This window comes from Chiloscyllium punctatum, chromosome 26, assembly GCF_047496795.1.
Source record: "Chiloscyllium punctatum isolate Juve2018m chromosome 26, sChiPun1.3, whole genome shotgun sequence".
NCBI lineage: Eukaryota > Metazoa > Chordata > Chondrichthyes > Orectolobiformes > Hemiscylliidae > Chiloscyllium > Chiloscyllium punctatum.
Genome location: NC_092764.1, coordinates 69,040,374 through 69,065,591, shown reverse-complemented (window position 1 = coordinate 69,065,591; position 25,218 = coordinate 69,040,374). Strand labels below are relative to the sequence as shown.

At 43.9% G+C, this 25,218-nt stretch overlaps 1 protein-coding gene across 1 annotated transcript in view; it reads left to right on the top strand.

Annotated features, from left to right (window-relative positions):
• hydin (HYDIN axonemal central pair apparatus protein) overlaps nt 1-25,218 on the top strand; it is an 869,275-nt gene that overhangs the window by 627,006 nt on the left and 217,051 nt on the right. Inside the window, exon 44 of the mRNA XM_072547579.1 lies at nt 18,288-18,429. Within this exon, the coding sequence (XP_072403680.1) occupies nt 18,288-18,429 (142 nt within the window). The remainder of the gene's footprint in view (nt 1-18,287; nt 18,430-25,218) is intronic.

The window sequence follows — 25,218 nt, the reverse complement described above, 5'->3', positions numbered from 1 at the left end:
GCACAAATCATCGCAAATGAATATGATTTGGTAGCCATCAGGGAGACATGGTCACAGGATGGTCATGACTGGGAGTTAAATATCCGGGGATACCAGACTATTCGGAAAGACAAACAGGAATGCAAGAAAGGTGGTGCAGCTCTGATGTTCAAGGACAATATCAGGGTTGGTGCTGAGAGATGATATAACCTCTATGGAGCATGAGGTTGAATCCATTTGGGTGGAAATTAGGAATTCTAAGAAGAAAACGTCACTGATAGGCGTAGTCAATAGGCCACCAAATAATAATATCACATTGGGATGGGCAATAAACAAGGGAATAACTAATGCCTGTAAAATTGGCACGACAGTTATCATGGGGGACTTTAATCTGACTGTCGATTGGTCAAACCAGCTCAGTCAGGGTAACCTTAAGGAGGCATTTGGTGAATGTATCCGTGATAGTTTTCTTGAACAGCATGCAATGGTACCACTGAGGGAGCAAGCTATCCTCGATCTAGTCCTGGAATAATTAATAATCTGGAATAATTAATGACCTCACAGTTAGGGATCCTCTTGGAAGGAGTGATCAGAGTATGGTTGAATTTAAAATACAGCTGGATAGTGTGAAGGTAAAATCCAATACCAGGATCCCCCTTGAATAAGAGGGACTATGATAGAATGAGGGAAGGCCTGGCTAAAAGTAGACTGGAAACAGAGACTTTATGGTATGACAATTGATGAGCAGTGGAGGACCTTCAAAGAAATTTTTCAAAGTGTCCAACAAAAGTATATTCCGGTGAGAAGGAAGGACTGTAAGAGGAGGGGTAATCTGCCATGGGTGTCTTAAGGAAATAAGGCAGACTATCAAAGTGAAAGCATGCAAAGTGGCCAAAATGTTAAAGGTCAACAGAAAGCCACAAAAAAAAGCTAAAAAGAAAAGTAAGATAGAGTATGAGAAAAAATAGCACAGAATATAAAGACAGGTAGCAAATGTTTCTATAAGTATATAAAACGAAGAAGAGTGGCTAAAGTGAATGTTGGTCCTTTAGAGGATGAGAAGGAGCCGTTAGGTATGGGATATGATGAAATGGCTGAGGCATTGAACAGGCACTTTGTGTCAGTCTTCACAGTGGAGGACACTAATACCATGCCAGTAAGTTACAAAGAGGAGAAGGTAGGTGAGGACCTGGAAACAATTATTATTACGGAAGAGCTAGTCTTGGGCAAGCTAATGGAGCTAAGGATAGATAAGTCTCCTGGCCCTGATGGAATGCATCCCAAGGTACTAAAAGAGATGGCGGGAGAAATAGGTGGACTAGCAGTTTGGAAAATAGCAAACGTGATGCCACTGTTTAAAAAGGGAACTAGACAAAAGATGGGGAATTATAGACCAGTGAGCTTAACCTCTGTAGTGGGGAAGATGCTTGAGTGTATTATCAAAGAAGAAATAACAGGGCATCTCGAAAGAAATTGTCTCGTTGTACAGATGCAGCATGGATTCATGAAGGGCAGGTCATGCAGCAGAAATAGAGTTGTAGATTCATAGAGATGTACAGCACGGAAACAGACCCTTCAGTCCAACCCCTCTATGTTGACCAGATATCCAAACCCAATCTAGTCCCACCTGGCAGCACTTGGCCCACATCCCTCCAAACCTTTCCTAATCATATACCCATTCAAATACCTTTTAAAATGTTGCAATTGTCGCAGCCTCCACCACTTCCTCTGGCAGATTATTCTATACACGTACCACCTCTGCGTGAAACATTTGCCCCTTAGGTCCCATTTATATCTTTCCCCTCTCACCCTAAACCTGTGCCCTCTAGTTCTGGACTCCCCCAAACCAGGGAAAAGATTTTGTCTATTCATCCTATCCATGCCCCTCATAATTTTGTAAACCTCTATACAGTCACCCCTCAGCCTCCAATGCTCCAGGGAAAACAGTCCCAGCCTGTTCAGCCTCTCCCTATAGCTCAAATCCTCCAACCTTGGCAACATCCTTGCAAATCTTTTCTGAGCCCTTTCAAGTTTCACAACATCTTTTCGATAGGAAGGAGACCAGAATTGCACGCAATATTCCAACAGTGGCCTAACCAACGTCCTGTACAGCCGCAACATGACCTCCCAACTCCTGTACTCAATACTCTGACCGATAAAGGAAAGCATACCAAGCGCCTTCTTCACTATCCTATCTACCTGCGACTCCACTTTCAAGGAGCTATGAACCTGCACTCCAAAATCTTGTTGTTCAGCAACACTCCCTAGGACTTTACCATTAAGTGTATAAGTCCTGCTAAGATTTGCTTTCCCAAAATGCAGCACCTCACATTTATCTGAATTAACTCCATCTGCCACTTCTCAGCCCATTGGCCCATCTGATCAAGATCCTGTTGTAATCTGAGGTAACCTTTTTCGCTGTCCACTACACCTCCAATTTTGGTGTCATCTGCAAACTTACTAACTGTACCTCTTATGTTCGCATCCAAATAAATGAAGAAAAGTAGTGGACCCAGCACCAATCCTTGTGGCACTCCATTGGTCACAGGCCTCCAGTCTGAAAAACAACCCTCCACCACCACCTTTGAGCCAGTTCTGTATCCATATGGCTAGTTCTCCCTGTATTCCGTGAGATCTTATCTTGCTAATCAGTCTCCCATGGGGAACCTTTTCGAATGCCTTACTGAAGTCCATATAGATCACATCTACCATTCTGCCCTCATCAATCCTCTTTGTTATTTCTTCAAAAAACTCAATCATGTTTGTGAGACATGATTTCCCACTCACAAAGCCATGTTGACTATCCCGAATCAGTCCTTGCCTTTCCAAATACACGTACATCCTGTCCTTCTGATTTCCCTCCAACAACTTGCCCACCACCGACGCCAGGCTCATTGGTCTAGTTCCCTGACTTGTCCTCACCACCCTTTTTAAACAGTGGCACCATGTTAGCCAACCTCCAGTTGTCTGGCACCTCACCTGTGACTATCGATGATACAACTATCTCGGCAAGGGACCCAGCAATCATGTCCCTAGGTTCACCTTTATGCGTTTCAAGACATCCAGTACTTCCTCCTCTGTAATCTGGACATTTTGCAAGATGTCATCATTTACTTCCCTACATTCTATATATTCCATATCCTTTTCCACAGTAAATACTGATGCAAAATACTTGTTTAGTATCTCTACCATTTTCTGTGGCTTCTCACAAAGGCCGCCTTGCTGACCTTTGAGGGGCCCTATTCTCTCCCTAGTTACCCTTTTGTCCTTAATGTATTTGTAAAAACCCTTTGGATTCTCATTAATTCTATTTGCCAAAGCTATCTCATGTCCCCTTTTTGCCCTCCTGATTTCCCTTTTAAGTGTACTCCTACTGCCTTTATACTCTTCTAAGGATTCACTCGATCTATCCTGTCTATACCTGACATATGCTTCCTTCTTTTTCTTAACCATATCTTTTGGAATTCTATGAATTACAAGCAATGTCGACAGTGGGAAACAGTGGATGTGGTGTACCTCGATTTCCAGAAGGCTTTTGAAAAGTTGCCGCTCATGAGGCTGCTGCATAAGATAACAATGAATGGGTCAAGTATTAGCGCCGATAGAGGATTAGTTGACTGACAGGAAGCAAAGAATGGGATAAGTGAGTGTTATTCTGGCTGACAATCAGTGACTAGTGGTGTGCTTCAGGGATCAATGTTGGGACCACAATTATTTATAATTTATATAGATGACTTGGAGTTGGGGACGACGTGTAGAGTGTCAAAATTTGCCAATGACACTAAGATGAGTGGCAGAGCAAAGTGTGCAGGGGACTGTGAAACTTTGCAGAGGAATATTGAGTGAGTGGGCAAGGGTCTGGCAGATGGAATACAATGTTCGTAAATATGAAGTCATACATTTTGGTTGAAGTAACAGCGAAATAGATTATTACTTAAATGGTAAAAAGTTGCAGCATTCTGATTTGCAGAGAGACCTGGGTGTCCTTGTGCATGAATCACAGAGGGTTGGTCTGCAGTACAACAAGTAATTAAGAAGGCAAATGGAATTGTGTCCTTCATTGCTAAAGGGGGTTGAGTTTAAAAGCAGAGAGGTTATGTTACAGCTGTACAAGGTACTGGTGAGGCCACACCTGGGAGTACTGTGTACAGATTTGATGTCCTTACTTGAGGAAGGATGTACTGGCACTGGAGGGGGTGCAGAGGAGGTTCACTTAGTTGATTCTGGAGTTGAGGGGGTTGGCTTATGAGGAGAGACTGAGTAGACTGGGATTATATTCATTGGAATTCAGAAGAATGAGGGGGGATCTTATAGAAACATTAAAATTATGAAGGGAGTCGATAAAATAGAAATAGAGAGGATGTTTCCACTGGTGGGTGAGACTAGGACAAGAGGGCATGGCCTCAAGACTAGAGGAAGCAGGTTTAGAACTGAATGAGAAAGAACTTCTTCACCCAGAGGGTTGTGAATCTGTGCCCAGGGAAGCAGTTGACACTATTTCAGTAATAACATTTAAAACTAAGGTAGGTAATTCTTTGAAAAGTAAAGGAATTAAGGGATATGGTGAAAACACAGGTAAGTGGAGCTAAGTCCATGAAAAGATCAGCCATGACCTTATTGAATGGCAGAGCAGGCTCGAAGGGCCAGATGCCTACTCCTGCTCCGAGTTCTTATGTTCGTCTGTTCTTATGCCAAGTGACTAGCACTTTTGTCAAACAGCAAGTCCATCCTCAGTAGGGGCTAGGCTGCAACAGTTCAAATAATAAAAGGTAGGATTTTAATTCCATAAATCTTTGCTGAATCTGAAGTCAGTAATGCAATAGAATGTCAGCCTCGATTCTGGGCTGACCTCCCTGGAATGGGATTTGACCCTAAAACTATGTTACTTAGCAGCAAATGTGCTGCCATTCACCAGTGGCTGACATCTGAGAGGAGCATTTCAATTGGCATGGATGTGTTATAGCTCTTACAGTCTCACGTTATTTGCTATTGGCATTGAAAATGAAAGATCTTAAGGCAGCTTTCTTGATTGCCCTTGTGTTCATAGAACAAAGAACGTAGGCCATTCAAGCCTGCTGCTCCATCATTATGATCAAAGCTGATCACTTCAATGTTTTATCCATACATTGCCCACATATCCTTTTTACTTTATTGGTATTGAGAGGTTTTTCAATCTTTAAACATACTCAATGACTGAGTTTCTACTCCCCTCTAGGGTAGAGACTTCCAAAGGCTCACCACTCTCTGAGTAAAAGAAAGCTTTTCATCTTGGTCCCAATGGCTTCCCCTTTATTTTGAAGTTATGACCTCTGGTCCTAGATACCCATCCAGAAATATCCAACCCACATATCCCTTTAGGTATTATGTTTGTTTAAATGCGATAACCTCTTATTTGTTGAAACTCAAGAGATTACAGGCCCAGTTTCTACAATTTTTCTTCAAAGAACAGTCCTAACCTTCCTGGAATCAATCTGGTCATCCTCTGATTCACTCCCTCAATGGGCAATAATGTTCTTCCTAAAGTAAAGGGACCAAAGCTGCACATGTAGATGTGATCCAATCAAGGTCTGCACAATTGAAGAAAGACTTAGCCACTTTTGCACTCAAATCCCCTCATAACATCAGCCTTCCCTTTCTCTGTCTCTGTTAGCTTCAGTAACTTATTGATAAGGACTTCTATGGCCCTTTGGGCAACATCAGAAGTCACATAACATCAGGTTATAGTCCAACAGGTTAATTTAAAGTCACAAGCTTCCAGAGTGATGTTCCTTTGTCACGTGAAGTGAGAAAGGAGCAACATGCCTGGTGAAGGAGCAGTTCTTCAAAAGCTTGGATTTTAAATAAACCTGTTGGACTAGGACCCAGTGTCATGTGACTTCTGACTTTTCCACCCTAATCCAACACCAGCACCTCCAAAACTTTGGACAACGACACTTTCAAAGTTCTTATCATTTAAGAAATGGTGCAAACATCTATTCCTCAAAGCAATGTGACTTAGTGAAAAGATCAATGATTATGGGGAGAAGGCAGGGAGAATTGGGTTGAGAAACAATCAACCATGATCAAATGGTGGAGCAGTCTCGATGGGTCGATTGGCCTAATTCTGCCCTTAAACCTTGTGCCTTATGGATAGTCTCACATTTTTCCCACTATATACTCAATCTGTCATGCCCTTCCCCACTCATTAAGTTTGTGAAGCCACTTTGCATCTTGCTCACAGTAGTCATTTCCACTTCGCTTTCTGACGTCTACAAACTTGGAAATCACGATTTGGAGATGCCGATGTTGGACTGAGGTGTACAAAGTTAAAAATCACTCAACACCAGGTCAAATAGGTATATTTGGAAGCACTAGCTTTCAGATTGCTGCTCCTTCATCAGGTGGTGGAAAATTTCTGATGAGGAGCTTATGCTCAAAATATCGACGATCCTGCTCCTCAGATGATGCCTGACCGGCTGTGCTTTTCCAGCGCCACACATTTTGATTCTGATCTCCAGCATCTGCAGTCCTCCCTTTCTCCTTGTAAATCCAGAAACTCAGCTAATGTTCTGGGGGACCAGGGTTCGAATTCTACCACAGTAGTTGGTGTAAGTTGAATTCAGTAAAAAAAGAATCTGGAATTAAGAATCTGTTGATGAGCATGAAATCATTGTCGATTTTCAGAAAATCTTGTTCACCAATGTCCTTCAGGGAAGGAAATCTGTGAGTACATATGACTCCAGGCCCACAACAATGTGGTTGACTCTCAGTTGGCCTCTGAAATGGCCTAGCAAGCCATTCAGTTGTACCACTTGCTACAAAGTCTTCAAAGAAATGAAACCAGATGGATTACCTGGCATAACCTGGGTACCGGAAAGGACAAGTGCAGAAACAGACTTGTTGACCCTGCAAAGTCCTCCTTACTAACATCTGAGGGCTTGTACCAAATATGGGAGAGCTGTCTCACAAACCAGTCAATCAATAGCCTGAGATAATCATATTCATGGCATTATACCTTACAGATGACGTCCCAGACACTGGCATCACCATCCCTGGATATGTCCTGTTGTACCAGCAGGACAGACCCAACAGACGATGCAACACAGTGGTATACAGTTGGCGGGAGATGACCTGGGAATCCTTAACACTGACTCTGGACCTCATGAAGTCCTGTGGCTTCAGGTTAAGCATAGGCAAGGAAGCGTCCTGCTGATTACCAAGTACCAAGCTCCCTCAGCTGATGAATTGGTACTCCTCCATGTTGAACAGCACTTAGAGGAAGTACTGAGGATCGCAAGGTCACAAAATGTATGCTGGGTGGGGGATTTCAATTATCACTACGACGAGCAGCTCAGCAGTAGTATTACTGATCGAGCTGGTTGTGTCCTAAACGACACGGCTGCTAGAACTGGTCTGTGGTAACTGGAAAGGGAACCAACAAGTGGGAAAAACATACTTGACCTCATTCTTACCAATCTGCCAACTGCAGATCCATCTGTTGATGACAGTATCAGTAACAGTGACCATAGCACAGATCTTGTGGAGACAAAGTCCCGTCTTCACGTTGAATATAACCTCCATCATGTTGTGTGGCACTATCACTGTGATACATGGGACAGGTAACAAACAGATCCAGCAACTCAAGACTGGGCATCCATGAGGCACTGTGGGTCATCGCCAGCAGCAGAATTGTGCTCCAGCACAACCTGTAACCTCATGGCCCAGCATTTCCCCCACTCAACCATTACCATCAAGCCAGGGGATCAACCCTGGTTAAATGGAGAGTGCAGGAGGACATGCCAGGAGCAGCACCAGGAATGCCTGAAAATCAGCTGTCACCCTGGTGAAGCTACCAAACAGGACTACTTGTGTGCCAAAAAGCATAAGCAGCAAGTGATAGACAGAGCTGAGCAATCCCACAACCAACTGATCGGATCTAAGCTCTGCAGTCCTGCCACATCAAGTCATGAACGGTGGTGGACAATTTTAAAAACTCACTGGAGGAAGACAAACAAGAGACTGGAAGAACACAGCAAGCCAGGCAGCATCAGGAGGTGGAGAAGTCAACGTTTCAGGTGTAACCTTTCTTCAGGACTATGGGAGAGTGTAAGGGGAGCTGCAGGTAAAGGGTGATGGTGGGGAGGAGGCAGAGTGGTGAGGTAGGAAGAGGTGAACTCAGGAAGAATGAATCCAGTTGGGAGCTGGAAGGAAGGGTTGATCAGAGGAATGGAAGAAAGGGGGAGGGGCTGGGAAAGGAGTCAGGGAATGGGAAGGGAGATTATTTGAAATTGGAGAATTCAATGGTGAGTCTTTGGGGCTATAGGCTGCCCCCACAGGTGGAGGATGAGGTTTTGTTCCCTCAATTTGTGGTCTGATTCGCTGTGACAAAGGAGGAGGCTAAGGATGGTCAGAAAGGGAGTGAGATGGAGAATTTAAATGGGAGGTCAGGCCTGAGATGCTTTTGTGAACCATTCCCTAAGTTTACGTTTGGTCTCCCTGATGTAAAGAAGACCACATTGTGAGCACCTGATACAGTAAACTAGGTCAGAGGAGAGGCAGGGGAACCTCTATTTCATCTGGAAGGACTGTTTGGGGTGCTGGATGGAGGTGAGGTAGTGGTGTACTGACAGGATTTGCATATTTTACAGTTACAGGGAAGGTACCAGGGGGTTCAGTGTGGTTGGTGGAGTGAGTGGCGCTAATCAAAGACTGACGAAGTCAACGGGTCCTTGTGGAAGGCAGGGAGGAGTAGGGACGGGAAGACGCTTTTGGTGGTGGGATCTAATTGGAGTAGGTGGAAGTGTTTAAGGATGTGGAGACTAGTAGTATGGTAGTTGCAGGCAAGGGAGACCCTGTCTTTATTGCGTTTGGAGAAGGGGGGAAGGTTTAAAGCAGTAGAGCAGGAAATGGAGGAGGTGTAGTAAAGGGCTGTCTGGATGACAGAGGTGGGGGGGAAGGGGAGGGGAAGTACATTATTCAAAATAGGTGAACATCTGGGATACTTGGGAATGGAATGTCTCATCATCCGGAGGAAGCTCTCCAAATATCCCCATCCTCAATGACGGAAGAGCCCAGCATATCAGTGCAAAAGATAAATCTGAAGCATTCACAGCCAGAAGTGCTGAGTGGATGATTCATCTCGGCTCCTCAATTACAAATACCAGTCTTAAGCCAATTCGATTCACTCTGCATGATATCAAGAAATGGTTGTACTCCAAAACTTTTCTCTGTTCCTCTAGCCAAACACTTCCAGTACAACGACAACACTGGCATCTACCTGACAATGTGGAAAATTGCCCAGGTATGTCTCATACTGAAAAAGCAGGACAAATTCACTTACTGCCCCACCAAACCACTCTCCATCAGTAAGGTGATAGAAGGTGGCATCAACAGTGCTATCAAGCAGCACCTGTTCAGCAATAACCTGCTCAGTGATGCCCAGCTTGGATTCCCCGAGTGCCACTCAGCTCCTGACCTCATTGCAGCCTTGGATTAAAACATGGATAAAAGAGCTGAATTCCAGAGGGGAGGTGAGAGTGACAGCCCTTGATGTCAAAGCTGCATCTGATGGAGTGTGGCATCAAGCAGCCCTAGAAAAATTGGAATCAGTGGGTTTCAGGGAGAAACCTCTTTCATGGTTGGAATCATATTTGACACATGGGAAAATGGTCATGGTTGTTGGAGGTCAGTAATCTCAACTCCAGGACATGTGTGCAGGAGTTCCTTAGGGTAGTGTCCAGCTTCAGCTGCTTCATTAGTGACCTTCTCTCCATCAAAAGGTCAGAAATGGGGATGTTTCTGATGATTGCACACTTCACGGCTCAGATTCTGAAGCAGCCCGTGTTCAAATGTAACAAGGTCTGGACAATATCCAAGATTGGGGTGACAAGTGGCAAGTAACAATTGTGTCCCTCAAATGGCATGCAATGACTGTCAACAATTAGTGACAACCTAACCACTGATTCTTGACACTCAATGGTGTTACCATCACTGAATCCCCCACTTTCAACATTTCGAGGGTTCTCATTGACCAGAAACTCAAGGACTCCACTACATAAACATAGTAGTTACAAGAGCAGAGGCTCAGAATACTGTGGCAAGTAATTTACCTCCTCATTCCCCAAAACCTGTCCATTGTCTACACGGCACAAGTCAGGAGTGTGATTAAATACTCCCCACTTGCCTGGACGGGTGCAGCTCCAACAACACTCAAGAAGTTTGACACCATTCGGAACAAAACAGCTGCTTGCTTTGTACTACCCCCCACAAGCATTCACTCCCCATTGACATTCAGTAGCAGCAGGGTGTACTATCTTGAAGATGCACTGCAAAAGTTCACCACAGATCCTCAAACAGCATCTTCTAAATATACAACCACTTCCATCTAAGACAAGGGCAGCAGATGCATGGCAATACCACCACCTGCAAGTTCCCCTTCCTTCATTGTCGCTAGGTCAAAATGCTGCAATTCCCTCCCTAATGGCATTGTGGGTCAACCCACAGAAGGTGGACTGCAGCAGTTCAAGACGGCAGCTCACCACTGCCTACTCAAGGGCAATTAGGGATGGGCATTAAATGATGGCCAGACAGCAATGCCCACATCCAACAAATGGGTAAAAAATTAATCTTCAGCTTCAGACATTTCTTGCATGTTCTCCAGTTGAAACAAACACAAATTAACATGGTACTTCTCTGCTATTACTCTATTCCCTATTATGTATTTTCTTGCTTCTGCCTGTAATGAATCCACATTTGGCTAAGCCAATTGTTTCCTTTCTACGTCTCTTTGGAAGCTTGTACAGTCTTTTTTTTGTGTTTCTTGCCAGTTTTTCATTAATAACCTCTTCTCCATTTCTTTATCAGTTTCTTGCTTCCCTTTTTCTTTTTTATTGTATTCACATGTGGGACTTGGGCATCACTGAGTGACCAGAATTTGTTACCCACAACTATTTGCTGTTGAGAAGGTAATGGTCAGCTGCTCCATAAATGGCTGCAGTCCACATGCTGTAGGAAGACCTGCAGTGCCTTAGGGAGGGAATTCCAGGATTTTGACCCAGCAACAGTGAAGGAATGGTGATATATTTCCAAGTCAGGTTGGTGAGTGGCTTGGAGGGGAACTTGCAGGTGGTGGTGTTCCCATGTATCTGTTGCTTTTGTCCTTCTAAGTTGAGAGTGGTTGTGAGTTTGGAAGCTGCTGCCTAACAGTGCCAGGGACCCGGGTTCAATTCCAGACCCAGGCGACTGTCTGTGTGGAGTTTGTGCATCCTACCCATGTCTGCGTGGGTTTCCTCTGTGTGCTCCGGTTTCCTCCCACAGTCCAAAGATGGGCAGGTTAGGTGAATTGGCCATGCTAAATTGCCCATTGCGTTCAGGGATTTGTAGGCTAAGTGCATTAGTCAGGGGAAATGTAGAGTGTTAGGGGTAGAGGAATAGATCTGGTTAGGATACTCTTCAGAGGGACTTATTGGGCCAAATGGCTTGTTTCCACAATGTAGGGATTCTATGAATTTCTTCAGTGCTCCTTGTAGATTGAGCATTGGTTATGGAGAGAGTGGATGCTTGTGGACTGCTTTGTCCTAGATGATATCAGTCTTCTTGAGTACTGTTGGAGATGCACGCATCCAGGCAAATGGTAAGTATTCCATCATACGCATGACTTGTGTCTGGTCAACGTTGGACAGGCTTTGTATTCCCAGCCTTTGACTTGCTCATGCAGCCACTGTGTTTATGTGATAAGTCTGGTTGAGTTTCTGTTTGATGGTAACCTCCGGGATGTTGACAGTTGGGGATTCAGTAATGGTAAAACCATCGAATATCAAGGGGTGGCCATCAGATTTCTTTTTAAATTGGAGATGTTCATTAATTAGTATTTGTGTGGCACGAATGTTACTTGCCACTTGTCAGTCTGGATCTTGCTACATTTGGATATGATTTGCTTAAGTATCTCAGTAGTTGTGAATGGCACTGAACCTTGTGCAATCATTATAGAATATCCTTATTTCTGACCTTATAGTGGTGGGAAGGTCCTTGATGAAACAGCTGAAGATGTGTGGACCTAGGACAGTACCCTGAGGAATTCTTCCAAAGATGTTCTGGAGCTGAGGTGACTGATCTCCAACAACCAGAACTATATTCCTTTGTGCCAGCTATGACTCAAACCAGCAGAGAGTTTGCACCTTGATGCCCATCAATTCCAGTTTTGCTAGGTCTCCTTGATGCCACACTCAAATGAATGTGGCCTTGATGTCAAGGGCTGTCACTCTCACCTTACCTCTGGAATTTAACACTTTTATCCATGTTTGAACCAAAGCTGTAATGAGGTCAGGAGTCATGTTGACCCTGGCAGAACCCAAACTTGTCCTCACTGAGCAGGTTATTGCTGAGCAAGTGCTGCTTGATAGCATTGTTGATGATATATTCCATCACTTTATTCATGATTGAGAGTAGACTGATAAGGCAGTAATTGGCAGAGTTGAATTTGTCATTTTTTTGTGCGCAGGGCATAGCTGGACAATTTTCCATATTGTCGGGTAGATGCCAGCGTTGTAACTGTACTGGAAGCATTTGGCTCCAGTAGCAAGAAATTCTGGAGCACAAGTCTTCATAATATTGCTACAATATTGTCAGGGCCTATAACCTTCACAGTATCAGCGCTTTCAACCATTTCTTGATATCACATGAAGTGAATCAAATTTGCTGAAGACTATAGTGCTGGAGACCACTAGAGGAGGCTGAGATGGACCACTCACTTGGCACGTCCGCCTGAAGATTGCTGTGAGTACTTCAGCCTTATCTTTTGCACTTATGTGATCTCCTCCATCATGAGGATGGGAGTTGTTATGGACTAGACCAGACTGATCACCCCCACCCAACAAAAAAACATTGTGAGGAGAAAACCTAGACCCTAACTTTCATATTTATTTAAAGGGTTGCACCTGAAACATTGACTTCTCCAGTTCCTGATGCTGCCTGGCTTGCTGTGTTCGTCCAGCCTCCTGCTTGTTTACCATATCTATTTAAAGGTGCTGCCTTCCAGATGTGATTTGAATGATCCACCACCAAGCTTTAATCGAAACACACTTTATTCTTGCAACACAGTTAAAATGCAAAAAAAGAAGAATTGAATTAACTTTAACTCCATTGAAATATTTAACAAGATAATGTATTATTTAACCACTAATGGTCAACTGTTCCAATATAGGCACCGTCTCATAAACACACCTTTGGCAAAAATGCAATTCAGCAGAACAGTTTGATTCTCATGTGCTGTGACTCTCCAGTCCGGAAGAAGGAAACAATCTGTCCCTTTTTGATTTTTAAGAGGAAACTTTGCTGTCTAACACTTCAGGGTAAAAACAAGGACTGCAGATGCTAGAAACCAGAGTCTAGATTAAAGTGGTGCTGGAAAAGCACAGCAGGTCAGGCAGCATCCGAGGAGCAAGAAAATCGACGTTTCGGGCAAAAGTCCTTCTTGAGGAATAGAGGCAGGGTCCCTCTCCACTCTGCAGGCACCTTCCCTGATGAAGGGCTTTTGCCCAAAATGTCGATTTTCCTGCTCCTTGGATGCTGCCTGACCTGCTGTGCTTGTCTAACACTTCAGTCTAGCAGCTGGGAACTCAAGCTTTTCACTCAGCAATCAGCAGAAACCTTCTCAACTAACTGAAAGTAGCACTGAAAGCCTTCCTGAACCTGTGTGAACCCTGACCCTGCCCACTCATGATCCTTTTATCTCATTAAAAAAAATGCCCAGGAAGAACTCAATTGTCTGTCTGAGGGAGACATTTTGGCAGCACTGTGTCAATACCCCATTACAGAACTAACTCCCCTTTTAAAGAAACAGTCCCATCACAGAGATATTGATGGAATTTCCTCCTCCACCTGGAGAGAGAAAGTTGTTTCATTTCCACCACCATTCGCGACTGGATATAGCAAGACCGCAGAGCTTAGATCTGATCTCTTGGTTGTTGGATTGCTCAGCTGTATCTATCACTTGCTGTTTTGCAAGTAGTCCCGTTTGGTAGCTTCACCATGTTGACACATTTTTAAATATACCTGGTGCTCCTGGCATGCCCTTCTGCACCCCACATTGAATTAGGGTTGATCCCTTGGCTTGATGGTAACAGTTGAGTGAGGAATATGTTGGGCCATGAGGTTGCAGATTGTGCTGGAATACAATTCTGATGGTGTTGATGGCCCATAGCACCTCATGGATGCCCAGTCTTGAGTTGCTCGATCTGTTTGAAGTCTGTTCCATTTAGCATGGTGATAATGCCGCACCACATGATGGAGCGATTTTCAATGTGAAGACAGGATTTATCTTCACAAAGACTGTTCAGTGGTCATTGTTACTGATGCTGTCATAGACAGATGCATCTGCAGCTGACAGATTGGCAAGGATGAGGTCAAGTATGTTTTTCCCCTCTTGTTGGTTCCCACCGCAGGTCTGATCTGGTAGCTATGTCCCTTAGGACCTGACCAGTTCGAAAAGTAGTACTGCTGCCGAGCCACTGTTGGAGGTTGATATTGAAATCTCCCATCCAGAATATATTTTGCGTCCTTGCCATTTGCAGTTTTTCCTCTAGGTGTTGTTTAACATGGTGGAGTACTGATTCATCAGCCAAGGGAGGACGGTACATGATAATTAGGAGGTTTCCTTGCCCACGTTTAACCTGAATCCACAGGACTTTGTGAGGTCCAGAGTCAATTTTGAGGATTCCAAGGACAACTCCCTCCTGACTGTATGCTACTGTACCACCACCTCTGCTGTGTCTGTCCTGCTGGTAGGACAGGACATATCCTGGGATAGTGGTGTCTGGGACAGTGTCTGTAAGGTATGATTCCATATGTATGACTATGTTAGGCTGTTGCTTGACTAGTCTGTGAGACAGCTGTCCCAGTTTTGGCATTAACCCCAGATGTTAGTAAGGACTTTGTAAGGTTGACAGGCTATTTTGGTCTCTTCCAGTGTCTACGTTGATGCTGAGTGGTCTGCCCAATTTTTGTTGAGACTTTTTAGTGACTGTTACAACTGAATGGCTTGCTAGGCTATTTCAGAGGGCAGTTGAGAGTGAACGACATTGCTGGATCTGGAGTCACACATCAGCCACACCAGCTGATGATGGCTATTTTCCTTCCCTGAAGGACAATAGTGAGCCAGCTGGACTTTTCTGACAGTCAATAATGGTTTCATAGTCTTCAGGAGATTCTTGATTTCAAACAGTTTTTTGTTGAATTCAAATTCCCTAGAAGGATTTGAACCTGCATCCCCAGAACATTAGCTGAATTTCTGGATTGATAGTCTAGCCATAATACCACTAGGCCATCACCTTCCCTTTAATGTTCATGAATGTCGTCCTAAAGCTTAGAGTGTTCTCTGTTTTTTGCCACCCTATAGGCCATTTATTTTAATCTCATATAATGTTTAACTTGCCTTGTTAGCCACAGTTGACTGAAGAATTTTAGGTTCTTCTTTAGAGCCTGAAAGAAGCATAAGTTTGTTGGAAACTACAATAATAATTGTTTCATGATTATGCATTGCTGATGTACCATTATACCTTTTTATATATTTTCCCAAAACACAACAGCAACTTAACTGCTCATACCTTAATAAGTTCCTTTGTTCAAATGTAATTCCCTGGCATATGATTGAACTACCTTACTTTCAAACAAATGTAAAATTCCATCATATTATGATCACTCATCCCTAAATATTGTTTTCCAAAAAGACTCTTAACTCCTTTTTGTTACATAATAATAGATACAAATAGCCTGCTTTTTAGTCGTTTCCTCAACATACAGCTGTAGAAAACATGTCATGCCCCACACAACTGTTGCTATTTAGTGACCGACATACAATTCCTACCAATGTTTATTGCTCCTTTCTGTTTCTTAGCTCTGCCCAAAAAATCTAACATTTTAATAAATCAAAAAAACTGGTTGTCAGAGATCTGAAATGACAACATTTAAGAGGCATTTGGATGGGTTTGAAGGGATATGGACCGGGTGCTGGCAGGTGGGACTAGTTTGGGTTGAGAGATCTGGTTGGCATGGACAGGTTGGACCGAAGGGTCTGTTTCCATGAAAACAAAAAAAAAACAGAAATTGCTGACAAAACTGGAGGTAGATCTAGTGAAGAATCACCTGACTCAAAACATTAACTCTCCTTTCTTCCCACAAAGTAAGTTTCTCCACCAAAATCTGTTTTTGCTTCAGATTCAACATTGTGTTCTTCTGATTTAGGGTCCTGCCCTACTCATGTACTGATCCCATTTCTTACTATTAGTGCAACTCCACCTCTTTTTCTTTTTGCCTATCCTTCCAAAATGTTGACTGTCCTCCAAAATTGGGTTCCCAGCCTTGGTCACCCTGCTGCCATGTCTGTGCAACATCAACTAGATGCTACCCATTTATGTCTATTTCTGTTCTTCAATAATCTACCTTATTGTGAATGCTATTTGTATTCATGCAAAGTGCCCTTAACTTTGTCTTTTTGGATATTAATTCATATTGTAATCTTAATGGATGCTCACCTGCTTTCTAATTTCATTTACCACTTTCTATTTCTCATTACCAGCTTCACTTCCTTCCAGTTTGAGCTACCATTCAGGCGTCCATGTGTTGACAAGCTTGTTTAAACACTTCCTATTAGCAGTTGCAAATTTCCCTGCCAGGATATTAGTCTCAGCCCTGTTAATGTGACCCATCCAGTTTGTACAGTTCCCAGCTGCCCACAGAAATCTGATGCCCTCCATGCCACACCAGTTCTCCAGCCATGTGTTCAATCAATCAGTTTCCCTATTCCTGTACTCACTGGCACATGACACTTGGATTAATCCTGAGATTACTGCTTTTGAAGTTCTGCTTCTTTATTTCCTTCCTAACTCCCTAAAATGTGCTTTGAGAAGTCCATCCCTCTTTCTACTTGTGTCATTAGAATAGCTTCAATAAGTTTCTTTCCCACAAAAAAGTTGAAAGAAATCCTCAATGTAATTCAAGTGACTAAAATATGAGCATTTTTATGATTTTCATCAGCAGTGGAAGGATGGCCTGGAGAGGGGAGGCAATGGCCTAGTTGTCATATGTCTGGACTGATAATCCAGAGAGCCTGGTAATGTCGGTGGACTTGGGTTCAAATCCCACAGTGACAGATGGTAGGATTTCAATTCAGTAAAATCTTGAATTAAGAGTCTAATGTTGACTATGAAACCATTGTCAGGAAAACCCATCTGGTTCACTCACATCCTTTAGGGGAGGAAACTGCTCTCCTTAACTGGTCTAGCTGACATATGAGTCCAGACCAAGAGCAATGTGGTTGCCTCTTAATTGCCTTCTGGGCAATTAGGAATGGGCAATGAATATTGGCTGAGCCCATGACTCTCACATCCTGTGAATGATCAAAGAAAAGAAACTATATCAGTCAGTTAACTAGCAACAATTGGAGTTTGATTAAACCTAATTGCCATGTGGTGTGTGTACTTGAGAATACAGGGAAAAATGCTTGAGCATGGGATACGTTTGATAATCATGCTTAGAATCTACAGGACTCTTCATTCCTACAGACGTTGAAAGTATTTGACAATTGATGATTGTGCATTGACAAATTAATGCACAGTTAATATTGGGAAGAGTAATCTCACTGTTGTCTGATTTCCTTTTCTTCTGCTGCCTATTTTCTCTTCATGTTTACTGGTAAAAGTGTTACCCTTGTCATTACTGCTCCATGTACACAATTATTCTAATACCTGATCCAAACGACCCTTAATTATACTTGAAACAAGATAGTAATTGCTGCTGGGAGGCATCTTAGCCAAGCCCTGATTCTATCCTCACCTTACTCAATATCTATAAATGTAGCCTTCCTCTGGGATAGCTGGACTTTGATAAAGGAGAGGAGAAAGTGAGGACTGCAGATGCTGGAGATCAGAGCTGAAAATGTGTTGCTGGAAAAGTACAGCAGGTCAGGCAGCATCCAAGGAGCAGGAGAATCGACGTTTCGGGCATGAGCCCTTCTTCAGGAGAAAAACCTTGATGGCTTTAAAGTATGATATTGAAGTTAATAAACCGGCCTCTGACTCAACTAAGAACTGCTAATTTAGAACAATGAATATTATTGACATTTTGGTTGTACCTGTCTGAATTGCTAAGCTCCTGATGGGTGTATTTTTATAGTTCCTCTGTAAATACCTATTCTTCAATATTAAATTGGCTATAAGAATATAAGTTGGTGTAGTTGATCAACTGGGAGAATGTCATAAGATACAGAATTTAATATAGAATTCAAATCTTAAATTACACTATAAATGCCTTGTTTTTCCAAAACCAAATTATAGAGAAAAAATTGAAGGAGAAAGAAAAGGAGGAGAGGATTTATCTGCAAGAGTTGAGTGAAGAAGACTATGAGGCTCTGTCAGAGGAAGCAAAAGCGGAGTTTGACCTGAAACGGGCTTCTTTATTCAAAGCACGCAGGGAAAAGTAAGTGATCAAACCGTCCTGTCAGCTATTGGGTCAGAATCTCAGGTACACTCATTGCTCCTACAAAGAAAGGTGTAGCAACAGAAGTAGGTGATGACCTATGGAGCCTGTTGCATTTGATTTAATCATGGCTGATATATACATTGACTCTATATCCCCAAATATTTCTGTATCCTTTCATGGTCTCAACTAACAAAAATCTATTATTCTCAGCTTCTAAATTTCAAGTTGAACTTGCTTCAACAGCTTGTTGTGAGAGAGAAGTCTAGATTTATATTAACCTTTGTGTGAAGAATTACTCTGCGACATAATTTAGTTACACGGTATTAAGGATCTAGACCTGAATATTACATCTGACACTCATCTGAGATCTGGCAGACCTTGGCATAATTTCAGAATTTGCAGATGACCCAAAACATGGAAGTATTGTGAACAGTGATGAGGCTACTGAGTCTACTTCAAGAGTACATAGTCTGGTGGAATAGGCTGGCACATGGCAGATGCAGGGAAGTGAGATTTTCAGAGAAAGCCTGAGGAAACAGTATGTAAAAAGGATATGATATGAAAAGGTGTGCGGTAAAAGAATGTAGGGATATATGAGCGTAATCATTGAAAGTGGCTAAGTTGAGAAAGCAGGATTCCTGGCTTCATAAATAGAGGCATAAGGTACAAAATCAAATAAGGTGTGGTGAATGTTTATAAACCACTGGTTCAGCCACAACTCAAATATTGTGTCTAAATATGGGCACCACACTAGAGGAAGGATATGAAAGCTTTAGATTCATGAAAGACTTATTAAAATAATTGCAGATATGCAAGACTTAAGTTATTTGGATATGATGGAGAATTTATGTTTGCGTGAAGGAGAGAAGATGGAGAGAGAATTTCATAAAACTCTTAAAATCAAGGGGTCGGAATAGACAAGTAGGGAGAAACCAATCCTCGTGGCACTCCACTGGTCACAGGCCTCCAGTCTGAAAAACAACCCACCACCAGCACCCTGTGTCTTCTACCTTTGAGCCAGTTCTGTATCCAAATGGCGAGTTCTCTCTATTCCATGAGGTCTAACCTCACTAACTATCTCCCATGGGGAACCTTGTCAAATGCCTTACTGAAGTCCATATAGATCACATCTATCGCTCTGCCCTCATCAATCTTCTTTGTTACTTCTTCAAAAAACTCAATCAAGTTTGTGAGACATGATTTCCCACGCACAAAGCCATGTTGACTATCCCTAATCAGTCCTTGCCTTTCCAAATACATGTACATCCTGTCCCTCAGGATTCCCTCCAACAACTTGCCCACCATTGACGTCAGGCTCACTGGTCTATAGTTCCCTGGCTTGTCCTTACCGCCCTTAAACAGTGGCACCACGTTAGCCAACCTCCAGTCTTCTGGCACCTCACCTGTGACTATTGATGATCCAAATATCTCGGCAAGAGGCCCAGATTACACTTCTCTAGCTTCCCACAGAGTTCTCAGGTACACCTCATCAGTTCCTGGGGATTTATCCACATTTAACCGTTTCAAGACATCCAGTACTTCCTCCTCTGTAATCTGGACACTTTGCAAGATGTCACCATCTATTTCCCTACATTCTATATCTTCCATGTCCTTTTCTACAGTTAATACTGATGCAACATATTTGTTTAGTATCTCCTCCATTTTCTGCAGCAGTGCACAAAGGCCGCCTTGCTGATTTTTGAGGGGCCCTATTCTCGCCCTAGTTACCCTTTTGTCCTTAATATATTTGTGAAGACCCTTTGGATTCTCCTTAATTCTATCTGCCAAAGCTATCTCATGTCCCCTTTTTGCCTTCCTGATTTCCCTTTTAAGAATACTCCTACTGCCTTTATACTCTAAGGATTCACTCGATCTATCCTGTCTATACCTGACATATGCTTCCTTCTTTTTATTAACCAAACCCTCAATTTCTTTCGTCATCCAGCATTCTCTATACCTACCAGCCTTCCCTTTCAGCCTGACAGGAATATACTTTCTCTGGATTCTTGTTGTCTCATTTCTGAAGGCTTCCCATTTTCCAGCCGTCCCTTTACCTGCGAACTTTTGTCCCCAACCAGCTTTTGAAAGTTCTTGCCTGGTACCGTCAAAATTGGCTTTACTCCAATTTAGAACTTCAACTTTTAGATCTGGTCTATCCTTTTCCATCACTATTTTAAATCTAATAGAATTATGGTCGCTGGCCGCAAAGTGCTCCCCCACTGACACCTCAGTCACCTGCCCTGCCTTATTTCCCAAGGATACGTCAAGTTTTGCATCTTCTCTAGTAGGTACATCCACATACTGAATCAGGAAATTTTCTTGTACACACTTAAGAAATTCCTCTCCATCTAAACCTTTAACACTATGGCAGTCCCAGTTTATGTTAGTAAAATTAAAATCCCTGACCATTACCACCCCATTATTCTTACAGAAAACAGATTTCCTTGCAAATTTGTTTCTCAATTTCCCTCTATTAGGGGTCTATAGCACAATCCCAACAAGGTGATCACCCCTTTCTTATTTGTCAGTTCTACCCAAATAACATCCCTGGATGTATTCCCTGGGATATCCTCCCTTAGTACAGCTGTAATGCTATCCCTTATCAAAAATGTCACTCACCCTCCTCTCTTGCCTCCCTTTCCATCCTTCCCATAACATTGTATCCTGGAACATCAAGCTGCCAGTCCTGTCCACCCCTGAGCCATGTTTCTGTAATTGCTATGATATCCCAGTCCATGTTCCTAACCATGCCCTGAGTTCAGCTGCCTTCCCTGTTAGGACCCTTGCATTGAAATAAATGCAGTTTAATTTATTAGTCCTACCTTGTCCTGCCTGCCCTGACTGTTTAACTCGCTTCTGTTCTCAATAGTACCAGTCTCAGATTGATCTCTGTCCTCACTACCTCCCTGGGTCCCACCCCCTACCTTACTAGTTTAAATCCTCCTGAGCAGCTCTAACAAATCTCCCTGCCAGTATATTAGTCCCACTCCAATCTAGGTGCAATCCGTCACTTGTACAAGTCACTTCTACCCCAGATGAGATTCCAATGATCCAAAAATTGAATCCTTCTCCCATACACCAGCTACTCAGCCATGCATTCAACTGCTCTATCCTCCTATTCCTGTCCTCATTAGCTCATAGCACCGGGAGTAATCCAGATATTAGTCCTCTCGAGGACCTTTTTTCTAAATTCCTGCCTAACTTTCTGAGAATGTCGTTGGTTGCAATGTGTACAATGACCTCCTGCTGGGCTCTCTCCCCCTTGAGAATATTTTGCACCGTCTCTGAGAAATTCTTGATCCTGGCGCTAGGGAAGCAACACGCAATTCTGATTTTTCGCTGCTGGCCACAGAAACGTCTATCTGTACCTCGGACTAGAGAGTCCCCTAACACAATTGATCTCTTGGAGTCCAATGTACCCCTCATTGCATTAGAGCCAGTCTCAATACCGGAAACTTGGCTATTTGTGCTACGTTCCCTTTAATCACCAACGGTCATTTGAGTGGGAGCAGCGGCCGAGGAAAAGCGAACCCGGGAGACTACAGCTAAGGTAAGACAGTTTGTTTCAAAATTACTTACCTGTAGCGGGCAGCGGTGTTTTTTTTTTCTCTCTCTTCACAAAAAGAGCGGGAGCAGCAGAGGAAGTGACGGCAAACAGAGGGGCAGCCGGGAAGGAGAACTGTGAGTATAAATACTCACCCTTTAATCACCAACGATCATTTGAGTGGGAGCAGCAACCGAGGAAAAGCGAACCCGGGAGACTACAGCTAAGGTAAGACAGTTTGTTTCAAAATTACTTACCTGTAGCGGGCAGCGGAAGTGAGGTTGGAGCGCATAGCTGGGCGGGAAGGTAAGTGATTAGTATTTGAGTGGGTGTGTTCTAGACCCCAGGTCCTACTTTCGTAGGGCCTCCCTCCCACCCTCCTCCTCTAACCTAACTTTAAAGTCCACAGGTTATTGACTCAGTGTTCTTGTTTTTGGAGACAAAGTGTACAGTCATGGCAGCGCAGGCGGTGGAATGTTCCTCCTGCAGGATGTTTGAGGTAGGGGTGACCACCGATACTCCTGCCGACTTCGTCTGCAGGAAATGCAGTCAGATCCTGATCCTCACCGAACGAGTTAGGGAACTGGAACTGGAGCTGGATGAGCTGAGGATTATTCGAGAGGCTGAGAGGGTGATCGATAGAAGCTACAGGGACATAGTTACGCCGGAGAACAGAGATAGCTGGGTAACAGTTAGAGGTGGGAAGGGGAAGAAGCAGGCAGTGCAGGGTTCCCCTGTGGTCGTTCCCCTAAAAAATAAGTATACAGCTTTGGAAACTGTTGGGGGGAACAGCCTTGCAGGTGTAAGCTGCAGTGAAGGGGTCTGTGGCTCTGAGACTCAGAAGGGAAAGGGGGAGAGGAGGAGAGCGCTAGTTATAGGGGACTCTCTAGTTAGAGGGACGGACAGGCGGTTCTGTGGACATGGGCGAGACTCTCGGATGGTTTGTTGCCTCCCGGGTGCTAGGATCCGAGACGTCTCGGACCGTGTCTTCAGAATCCTTAAGGGGGAGGGTGTGCAGACAGAAGTCGTGGTACACATTGGCACCAACGACATAGGTAGGAAGAGGGGTGGGGAGGTCATTCAAGAGCTCAAGGAGTTAGGCTGGAAGCTAAAAGCTAGGACAGACAGAGTCGTCATCTCTGGGTTGTTGCCGGTGCCACGTGACAGTGAGGCAAAGAATAGGGAGAGAGTGCAGTTGAACACGTGGCTGCAGGGATGGTGTAGGAGGGAGGGCTTCAGATATTTGGACAATTGGACTGCATTCTGGGGAAGGTGGGACCTGTATAAACAGGACGGGTTGCACCTGAACCAGAAGGGCACCAATATCCTGGGGGGTAGGTTTGCTAGCACTCTTCGGGGGGGTTTAAACTAATTTGGCAGGGGGATGGGATCCGGACTTGTAGTCCAGCAAGTAAGCTAGCTGTGTGTCAGGATGCCCAAGACTGTAGGGAGGCTGTGGAGAAGGTAGCACTGACAGGGACTACTTGCGGACACAGATGGGCTCAAGTGCGTATACTTCAACGCAAGGAGTATCAGAAATAAGGTGGGTGAACTTAAGGCGTGGATCGGTACCTGGGACTACGATGTTGTGGCCATCACGGAAACATGGATAGATGAGGGACAGGAATGGCTGTTGGAGGTTCCTGGTTACAGATGTTTCAGTAAGATTAGGGAGGGTGGTAAAAAAGGAGGGGGGGTGGCATTGCTAATTAGAAATGGTATAACGGCTGCAGAAAGGAAGTTTGAGGGGGATCTGCCTCTGGAGGTAGTATGGGCTGAAGTCAGAAATAGGAAAGGTGCAGTCACCATGTTGGGTGTTTATTATAGGCCCCCCAATAGCAGCAGAGATGTGGAGAAACAGATTGGGAAACAGATTTTGGAAAGGTGCAGAAGCCACAGGGTCGTAGTCATGGGCGACTTCAACTTCCCAAATATTGATTGGAAGCTCTTTAGATCAAGTAGATTGGATGGGGCGGTGTTTGTGCAGTGTGTCCAGGAAGCTTTTCTAACGCAGTATGTAGAGTGTCCAACCAGAAAGGAGGCCATATTGGATTTGGTACTCGGTAATGAACCGGGACAAGTGGTGGGCTTGTTAGTGGGTGAACATTTTGGTGATGGTGACCACAATTCTGTGACTTTCACCTTGGTTATGGAGAGAGATAGGTGCGCACAACAAGGAAGATTTTACAATTGGGGGAAGGGAAATTACGATGCTGTAAGACAGGATTTGAGGAGCATACGTTGGGAGCATAGGCTGTCAGGGAAGGATGTGGTGGAAATGTGGAACTTTTTCAAGGAGCAGATACGATGTGTCCTTGATATGTATGTACCGATCAGGCAGGAAAGAAATGGTCGTGTGAGGGAGCCTTGGTTGACGAGAGAGGTTGAATGTCTAGTAAAGAGGAAGAAGGAGGCTTACATAAGGTTGAGGAAACAGGGTTCAGACAGAGCAGTGGAGGGATACAGGATAGCCCGAAGGGACCTGAAGAAAGGGATTAGGAGAGCTAAGAGAGGGCATGAAAAATCCTTGGCGGATAGGATCAAGGATAACCCCAAGGCATTCTATGCGTATGTGAGAAACCTGAGAATGACGAGAACGAGGGTAGGTCCGATCAAGGACAGTAGTGGGAGACTGTGTATTGAGTCGGAAGAGATAGGAGAGGTCTTGAACAAGTACTTCTCTTCAGTATTTACGAACGAGAGGGACCGTATTGTTGAAGAGGAGAGTGTGAAACGGACTCATAAGCTAGAAGAGATACCTGTTAGGAAGGAAGATGTGTTGGACATTTTGAACAACTTGAGGATAGACAAGTCCCCCGGGCCTGACGGGATATATCCTAGGATTATGTGGGAAGCAAGAGAGGAAATTGCTGTACCGTTGGCAATGATCTTCTCGTCTTCACTGGCAACGGGGGTGGTACCAGGGGACTGGAGAGTAGCGAATGTTGTGCCCCTGTTCAAAAAAGGGAATAGGGATAACCCCGGGAATTACAGGCCAGTTAGTCTTACTTCTGTGGTAGGCAAAGTAATGGAAAGGGTACTGAGGGATAGGATTTACGAGTATCTGGAAAGACACTGCTTGATTAGGGACAGCCAGCACGGATTTGTGAAGGGTAGGTCTTGCCTTACAAGTCTTATTGAATTCTTCGAGGAGGTGACCAAGCATGTGGATGAGGGTAGAGCAGTGGATGTAGTGGACATGGATTTTAGTAAGGCATTTGATAAGGTTCCCCATGGTAGGC